At 58.2% G+C, this 8,932-nt stretch overlaps 1 protein-coding gene across 24 annotated transcripts in view; it reads left to right on the forward strand.

Moving 5' to 3' along the window:
• STYXL1 (serine/threonine/tyrosine interacting like 1) overlaps positions 1 to 8,884 on the forward strand; it is a 41,505-nt gene extending 32,621 nt beyond the window's left edge. For 13 of the 24 annotated variants that reach the window (XR_016225843.1, XR_016225846.1, XR_016225848.1 and 10 more), the window contains 3 exons: positions 775 to 872; positions 2,274 to 2,386; positions 8,646 to 8,884. Coding sequence is in view for 18 of the 24 variants with exons in the window: in XM_051847674.3 (XP_051703634.2) it covers positions 775 to 872; positions 2,274 to 2,386; positions 8,646 to 8,777 (343 nt within the window). In the remaining 6 variants the exon portion in view is untranslated. Of the gene's footprint in view, positions 1 to 774; positions 873 to 2,273; positions 2,387 to 3,060; positions 3,518 to 8,645 lie in introns of those variants that run through there. The other 11 variants (XR_016225844.1, XM_089321110.1, XM_089321108.1 and 8 more) reach the window with 11 other exon arrangements.
• Positions 8,885 to 8,932: the final 48 nt, after the last annotated feature.

Raw genomic sequence — 8,932 nt, forward strand, 5'->3', positions numbered from 1 at the left:
CGCGTAAGCGTCAGGTGCTTGCTTGCTTGCTTCAGAAGATTTACTGGGGCTGGCCCTGTGGCTCAGTGGGTAAAGCTGCCGCCTGCAGTGCCGGCATCCCATATGGCTGCCTGTTCGAGTCCCGGCTGCTCCACTTCCGATCCAGCTCTCTACTGTGGCCTGGGAAAGCAGTAGAAGATGGTCCAAGTCCTTGGGCCCCTGCACCCACGTGGGAGACCCAAGTCCTTGGGCCCCTGGACCAATGTAGGAGACCTGGAAGAAGCTCCTGGCTCCTGGCTTCGGATCAGTGCAGCTCTGGCCCTTGTGGCCAATTAGGGAGTGAACCAGCGGATGGAAGACCTCTCTCTCTCTGTAACTCTTTCAAATCTTTTTTTTTTTTTTAATTTACTTATGCATTTGAAATTAGGAGTTAGAGGTCTTCTATCCCCTGGTTCACCCTGAAGCTGGGAGCCAGAAATTCTATCCCATGTGGGTGCAGGGGCCCAAGGACTTGGACCATCTTCCGCTGCTTTCCCAGGAGCATTAGCAGGGAGCTGGATTGGAAGCGGAGCAGCCGTGGACTGGAACCAGTGCTCCTCTGGGATGCCGGCGTCGAAGGTGGCGGCTTAACCCACTGCCCCACAACGCTGGCCCCACGGCCCTTGCTTTCTGAGAGAGGCTGAGTTACCAGCCCACGTCACCCTGCTGCCCGCCCAGCGGCCTTCCCCATCGTGGGGTCCCCGCCTGGGGCTGCGTGCAGGCTGCCCCGTTACCCTGTGCTGTCGTCCCGTTCAGCTTCAGAGGCGACGCGGAGAGGCTCCTGCACATCCCGGTAGAGGACTCCCTGGAAGCCGAGATGCTCCCCTTCCTGCGCCACCTCTGTCATTTCATCGGTAAGGAGCTCACGGGCTGGCGGCCGGCCTGTGCCTAGGACACAGAGTGGTCACGGCACCTCCTGCCCTGTTCCTGACTGGGCCTCCCGAGGCCCACGAGAGAGAGAGAGAACACTTGCCGGGCTGGGGCTTGACAAGTGTAGCTTCTCAGGTCCCCCAGGCACCGTGAGCCCCCTGGACGTTTATCTGGGGGGCACTGGGGCCCAGTCAGAGCCGCAGACTCTGGGTGGTGCGGGGCGTGTGTGTTGGGGCTTTGGCTGGACTGCTGTGTTCTCCCGGGCCTGTGATACAGTGAGGGTGTCAGCTAACCACAGTGCACAGATTTGGGGAGGCCAGCTCCAGGCTGGGTGCTGGGGACCGGAGCAGTCTCACTGCGTCCCTGCCCTCAGCTGGGCTCGGTGGGGGTGGGGTAGGAGGAAGCCCTCGAGCCCTCCTGGCTGTGACTCCACCGTCCCCCAGCCCCCTGTGGTCTCAGAACACAGAGCAAAGCGGCCGGTGGATTTTGCTTGTGCCGGAAGCCGGAGCTGAGGATTGAACCATGAATCCTGGTGTGGGATGCAGGCTGCTTAACCGCGGTGCTGAGACACCTGTGCCGAGGGGAGATGTTTTAGTCGATGGGCAGGATCGTCCCTGGCAAGCAAGGTCCCCAGAGAGAGCAAGGCTGAGTCAGGCCGCAGCCCCTCCCCGCCCCGGCCCCCACAGCAGCCAGCCTGGCACCTGCACAGCCCCAGCTGGAGCCCTGCGCTAGGGCTGGGGAAGCAGTGTCTTGGCTCAAGCCTCCCTCATTTGCCTGGCAGGTGCCTGCTGTCGCCTGACCAGGGTCTGACCCTCAGCCCCCTTTGCTGCTGCTCTGGGCTGGTCCTTAGGGTGTGTGCCTTCGTTTCCTGGCCCTGAGTCTGTGACCTTGCACTTGGCGTCATCTGGCTGCTGTTCTTGGGGTTTATGAGAGCAGCCTAGGATATCAGCTCTGATTCCCCCTGCCCCTCACTGGGGGCGGCTCTCAGCCTCCAGGGCCGTGGGATTCCAGCTGACATTTCCTGGCCCTTGGCTGAGCCACGGGACAAGACAAAAACCCTGGGAAGTGGACTGTTAGCCCATCTTCCAGATGAGGAAAACCGTGGCTTTGAGTAACTTGCCCTAGCCCCACAGCCAGCGAGCGGCAGTGTTGGGGTTTGCAAACGGGCCACACTGCCTCTGTCGGTGCCTGTGTGTCCCCACCCTAAAGGACAAGTGACAACCGAACTTCCTGGGTCAGGAGCCCAGGCTTGCGTCTCTCAAATGCCCGCAAGTGTGAGCACCCCCCGCTGGCCAGCCAGAGAAGTGCGTGATTTGTCCAGGACAACCTGGAAGCCGGAGTCTCGGGGCCATGCGTGACCCCCGCGCCTGCCCTTCCTTTCGCAGAAGCTCACCTCCAGGTCGGCTCCGCCGTCCTGGTCTTTTCTACCCGAGGGATCGGTCGTAGCTGTGCTGCGGTCATAGCCTTCCTCATGCACGAGAACCAGGAGACCTTGAAGGTAGGCGTTACCCCTACCCTGGGGGTGGGGGCGGAGCCAGGCTGGGAGGAACAGGCTCCAGGGGGGTCCCGGGGCCCTAACTGGGTAGGAGTGGGGAGAGGGGGAGAGTGGGGGCAGGGAGCGCCAGCCCTGGGGCGTCGCCCCGCAGGTGGTACCTGAGTGCGGCAGATGCCAGGCCTCAGGCCGTGAGCTCACAGGTGCGGGGCAGGCCCGGGAACCCAGCTGGGCAGCATCAGTGCCGTCAGCCTATCCCTAGCACGCGTCTGGGGTCATCCGAGGGAGCACTGCTTGGAGTCCAGACCGTGGTGCTGGCCAGGCTCCGTCAGGGTCCCCTCAAGGGCCCTCCGTCACCTCGAGGGCGGGCCCTGGGGAGGGCAGGGAAGTCCAAGCCGCTGTGGAAAGCCCAGGAGGCTCGGGGCTCCTGTCTCCCGGGCTGTGCTTCCTTGGAGATGTGCCACCCCGCCCTGGGCAGCCGGTTCCTGGACTCGGGGAGCTTAGGAAAAGCCCCCAGGGTCCCCAGAGGTGTGTGTAGGAAGGGCAGGGACTCAGACCTACCACGGCGGAGCCCCCTGGCCAGTGACTGGGGGTGTAGACCCGGCTCTTTGGAGGGGAAGTTGCAGCTAGAGAGAGTCTTGGAGTTCCAGCAGCTCCACTGCTGCGTTTATGCCCACAAGGGACTCGGAAGACTCACGCGAGTTGGCGGCAGCGGCGTTCACAGCACCCAGCGGGGGAGACGGAAGTGTCCTCCATCGGGTGGAAGAGTGGTACAGATGTGGCCGATGTGCAGTGGAATATTATTCAGCCTCAAAAAAGGAAATTCTTTTAAGATTTATTGTATTTTTTTAAGGTTGATTTTATTTGGAAAGCAGAGAGGCAGACAGAAATGGATCCTCTGTTCACTGGTTCACTCCCCACATGGCTGTGACAGCCGGGGCTGGGCCAGGAGCCCAGAGCGCGCTCCGCAGTCTCCCACATGGGTGGCAGGGGCCCAAGTGCTTGGGCTGTCACCTAACGCCTTCCGGGTGCCTTAGCAGGGAGCTGGGTCAGAAGCGGAGTAGCCGGGACTCGAACCAGCGCCCTGATACGGGATGCTGGGGTTGCAGGAGGCAGCGTAACCTTGACGACGTGAACCTCGCCCTTCCCACGCGAGGGCCATCAAAGCGTCCACCTGAGGACTCCCTTTGGACAGGAGAGCTGGGGTAGCAAAGCCAGTGACAAAAAGCGAACGGCGGGCTCCAGAGGCTGGGGGGGCGGGGCGAGCTGGTGTTCAGCTTGGGGAGACAAGACGATGGAGTTTGGTGACAATACTGGTAGCTCTTACGTGGCGAGTGTTTTACCACATTTGGAAGAATGAAATCTGCACTGAGGGCCCGAGGGCCTTGCCGCGCCCTGTCGGGGTGCAGTTTGCTTGATTGGCTTGTCGTGGAGGGGAGTGGGGTTACTGATGCAGCAAGGTCGGGGGAGGAGCCTCTGTGCAGGAGTGGCTCTCGCCCCCTCCCCAGGAATCTGTCCCGGAGGGGCCTCTTGGCTGTTTGGGAGCTGGCTCCTTCCCCGCTGGTCTGCTGGCACAACTTGCCACACACACACACACATACACACACACACACCTGCTGCCGCAGGGCCCTTGGGAGTTCCCGGGCGCTGAGCCCCCTGGAGTGGCAGAGGAGCAGATGAGTGACCCTCACCCAGCGCCTGCCCCGCTGGGCCCCCCGGCACGAGGAGGTCTTGAGCGTCCTCCAGCCCTGATGGCCAGTGTGTGCTCCAGCAGGTCGCCGTGCTCACTCTCCCTGGCCCCACAAGAAAGCGGGGGTCACAGACTGCTCGCCCGGGCTGGCTGGGGCCAGTGCAAAGTGGGCTCCTCCTCCCGCAGGTCCGAGCCCCGCCCTTTCCTGTCCCCTGCTTGTCACTGGTCCTTCAGTGATCAGCGAGTGAGCGGTCCCTGGCCCCTGAGGTCCGGGTGGCCCTGCTCTCGGGAGGAACCCGGGCTCGGGAGGCACGTTGCCAGACCTCACGTCCAGAGATGCAGTCTGAATAGCTCTTGGCCAAAGGCGTTGAGCAGCCCGCAGCCGTGTGGCCAGGGAGGGCTGCCCCCTGCCCCCTGCCCCCTGCCCCCTGAGGTGGTTAGCTTTCCCTGCTGCCAGGCTTAGCTGTGAGGATCCAAGCCCTTGGGGAAGAAGGGTGAGGGCTGCCCGTGCCCAGTATCCTGCTTCCTGGGGCCCCAGCTCTGCTCCTCAGTGGCTAAGGCCAAGGGTGGGGGCAGGGAGGGAGTCCGCTGGCCCCTGTGACCTGGGCTTCTGAAGCTTTGGTGTGAGGTCGTGTGGGATCCCAGAGCCAGCAAGCCCTTAAGAAATCTATCACGGTGCTTTCAAACTGCCCAGGGTACCTTTGTCCCCTCCAGGGATTCGGAGAAAAAGCCCGGAACTCCCAGGGCGCTAGAGGGGTTCACACCAGGCCGCTGTGGTGGAATGAAAACATCCACACGGGCCCTGCGGCAGGGGGACGGCCTTGTCCAGGGGCCTGATGGCCTGGCTGCAGAGCCTGGGCTGGGAACAGGGCCCGGAGAGGGCGGGGAGAGCCCTGCCTTTGCCTGGTGTGACCTGGGCACGTCCCTTCACCCTCCGTCCCCTCTGTAGGCAGAATGGGGCCAACGGCACCTGTCCATCCCACCCGCTGCACCTGCTTTATGGGCTAGAGGGGGTGTATGTGGTCCTCCCACAAGGGTCTGTTTGGCCTGTCCAGGACTTACTAAGCCGTCCAACTGCACAGCTCTGCCCCCAGGCTGGCTTTATTATTATTATTATTTAAATGGTAAAATACATTTGACATTTACCATCTTAACCATTTTTAGTGTACAGTTCAGTAGTATAAAGTTCATTCAAGTTGTGCAACCAAGCTCTCTCATTTTGCAAAAACTAAAACTTCTGTAACAATTAACTCCCCACTCCCAAACCCAGGCCCTGGCAACCAGCATTCAACTTTCTGTCTTCATGAATCTGACTATGGTAGGCACTTTATATATAATCTCCTGAGTTCTAAAAAGCTAAGTAACATTCCATTATTTGTAGATTTTGCTTTTGAATCCATCTGAGCCAGGTACTGTATTTTGGAACATTATCAATTGTGGATTTGATTCTTTGTGTAGATACAGACATGGTCATATTGCCTATTTGTTGTTATTTATTTGAAAAGCAGAGTTAGGGAGAAAAAGGGAGGGATTGATCATCCGTCCACTGGTTCACCCCCCAGATGGCCACAACAACTGGAGCTTCTTCTAGGTCTCCCACGTGGGTGGCAGGGCCCAAGGACTTGGGCCATCCTCCACTGCTTTCCCAGGACCACTAGCAGAGAGCTGGTTCGGAAGTGGAGCAGCCAGGACTTGAATTGGTGCCCATATGGGATGCTGGCGCTGCAGGCCATGGCTTAACCCGCTGCACCACAGCACCAGCCCCATATTGGCTATTTCTTGAGTTTTCACTGATTGTGTCTTTCAAAATATTGGTCAATTCAATTTCTGTGCACAGAGTTTTTTATATATATATATATATATATATATTTTTTTTTACATTCGTGGGCTCTGCAGTGATACCTTCTTTAGGGTATCGGTGATGTGTACCCACCCGCCCTGCCTTAGTTAGCCTGGCTAAAGTTTTATCAGTTTTATGGATCTTTTCAAAGAAACTGATGTTGGTTTCATCGATTTTCTCCATTGATTTCTCGATTTCTATTTCATTCTTTTTCATGTAGCTATCTAGTTTTTTCCAACATTATTTATTGAAAAGACTGACCATAAGTAGGATTTATTTCTGGGCTCTCTATTCTGTTCCCTTGGTCTTTTTGTCTTTGTGCCAGTCCAACAGTTCTGATTGCTATAGCATTTTTCTTTTTAAAGATTTATGTATTTGAAAGGCAGTTACGCCGGCGCCGCGGCTCACTAGGCTAATCCTCCGCCTTGCAGCGCCGGCACACCAGGTTCTAGTCCCGGTCGGGGCGCCGGATTCTGTCCCGGTTGCCCCTCTTGCAGGCCAGCTCTCTGCTGTGGCCAGGGAGTGCAGTGGAGGATGGCCCAGGTGCTTGGGCCCTGCACCCCATGGGAGACCAGGAAAAGCACCTGGCTCCTGGCTCCTGCCATCGGATCAGCGTGGTGCGCCGGCCGCAGCGCGCCAGCCGCGGCGGCCATTGGAGGGTGAACCAACGGCAAAAGGAAGACCTTTCTCTCTGTCTCTCTCTCTCTCACTGTCCACTCTGCCTGTCAAAAAAAAAAAAAAAAAAAAAAAAGGCAGTTACATCGAGGCAGGGGCAGAGGGAGGTCTTCTATCCACTGGTTCATTCCCCAGGTGGCCATAACAGTCAGAGCTAAGCCGATCTGAAGCCAGGAGCCTGGAGCTTCTCTCAGGTCTCCCGTGCAGGTGCAGGGGCCCAAGGACTTGGGCCATCTCTACTGCTTTCCCAGGCCACAGCAGAGAGCTGGATGGAAGTGGAGCAGCCATATAGGATGCCAGCACTGCAGGCAGAGGCTTAGCCCACTATGCCACAGCACTGGCCCCTACCATAGCTTTTTAATAAGGTTCGAAATCAGGAAGTGCAAGGCCTCCAACTTTTTCTTTTCACAAGACTCATTTTGGCTATTTGGAGTCCCTTGCAATTTCATGTGAATTTTAGGCTTTTTCTCATTTTGAAAAAAAAAAAAAAGCCATTGGAATTTGATGCAGATTATCTCACTTCTGTAGATTGCTCTGTGTAGTAGCAATATCTTAAAAAATATTGTCTTCCAATCCATGAACATGGGATATCCGTTTATTTGTGTCTTTTTTCATTTTCCTCAGCAATGTCTTGTCATTTTCAGTGTACAAGTCTCTTGCCTCCTTGGTTAGGTATTTTGTTCGTTTTGATGCTATGGCAAATGGAATTATTTTCTTGACTTTTGTGTCATGCATTATCAATATATAAAAACACAACTGATTTTACTTACTTGAGAGGCAGAGAAGCAAAGACAGAGAACTCCCAGCCATGGTCCACTCCCCAAATGCACACAACAGCCAGGCCAAAACCAGAAACTCAGAACTCATTCTGGGTCTCCCATGTGGGTGGCAGGAACCCAAGTACCTGAGCCATCACCTGCTGCCTCCCAGGAGGCTGGGGTGGAGAGCAGAGCCGGGACCCAAACCCAGGTGCCCTGACATGGGTGTGGGCTCCCCGAGAGGCAGCTTAACCTTGGTGCTGAGCATCTGTTTTTGCCAGCTCTGTTGCGCTCGTTTATTACATGTAATGGGTACGTGTGTGTGTGTGTGTGTGAGTGTGAGAGCGAGTGTGTGACCCTTGGAGGCTTCTGTATGGGAGACCCTGCACAGAGATAATTTTATTTCTTCCTTCCCAGTTGCGACCTTATATTTCCTCTTCTTGCCCAGTTCTGGCCAGGACTCCCAGTGCCGTGCAGAACAGAAGTGGCAACAGTGGGTGCCCCTGTCTAGTTCCTGACCTCGGAGGGAGGACGTGCAGGCTGACCGCGGGCTTTCCACGAACGGCCTCCTTCCCTGTCCCTCGGCTGTCAAGGCCCCGCAGTGGGGCCTTCGTCCTTTTCCTCCTTCCTCTGCCCTCAGCCCCGGAGACCAGGGGCTCACCCGCCCACGTGCTGTCACCCTCTCTGCTCCTCCGGGCGAACGCCTGAGGAGGCAGCTTTAGCGTCCTCGTTCTGAGAAATCGCCCACAGCTCGCTTCCCCGTTCCCTGGATTCACCCCGGCACAATGGAGACCTTTGTGGCCGCCGCGCCGAGAGCCAGGCTCGGGTAGGGTGTTTCCTGCCCACGGGAGGTTGCACATATGTCGGTCTCCTCTTCACGGGGGCATCTGAGCTGGAATGCCTTCCGTCCCCAAATACAGCAGCAGAGGTGCACGGGGCGCGACTCCCTGCCCTGACGAAGTCGCCCCAGGCTGTAAGCCACGTTGTGGACCCCTGGCCGAGTTCCTCCCGCCTGTCTGTCTGTCTTCTGCTGGTTTACGTCTCAAATGCTGGCAGTAGCCGAGGCTGAGTTAGTCGGGGTCTGGTTCTCCCCCGGGGGCCCGGGACCCAAGCCTCCCAGGATGTGCCCTAGCAGGAAGCTGGGGCCAGAAGCGGCGCCGGGACTTGAGCCCAGACACTCTGACAGGGGAGGGGGCGTCCCAAGAGGCCACGTGCCCGTCCCTCCTGTCCACCAGAGGTGGCTGGGATCTGGGCGGGAAGGGCCGGGGGCCGACGTGGTCTTGTCGCTCTCTGTTTCCGCAGAGGTCCTGGGACCACGTGAAGAAGTGCAAGAACAACATGCACCCGAATCGGGCCCTGGTGGCCCAGCTGCTGGGCTGGGAGAGGGTCGTCCTAGGCGACAGCGTCACGGACGTCTCGGACCCGTGCTTCTGACCTCTGCGCCCGGCCCGGTGCCGGGGCCCTCGGGGACTGCAGGGGGCGGGGCAGGGTGTGTACCCAGGTTGGTCCGGAAGGAGAAGGCCTTTGCCGCTGAACACCCACCTGGCTCCTGCACTGGTTCTTCCCACGCTCCTTGTCCACCCCCACAG

Source organism: Oryctolagus cuniculus, chromosome 19 (assembly GCF_051225735.1).
Source record: "Oryctolagus cuniculus isolate XC-2025 breed Fujian yellow rabbit chromosome 19, ASM5122573v1, whole genome shotgun sequence".
NCBI classification, from domain to species: Eukaryota; Metazoa; Chordata; class Mammalia; order Lagomorpha; family Leporidae; genus Oryctolagus; species Oryctolagus cuniculus.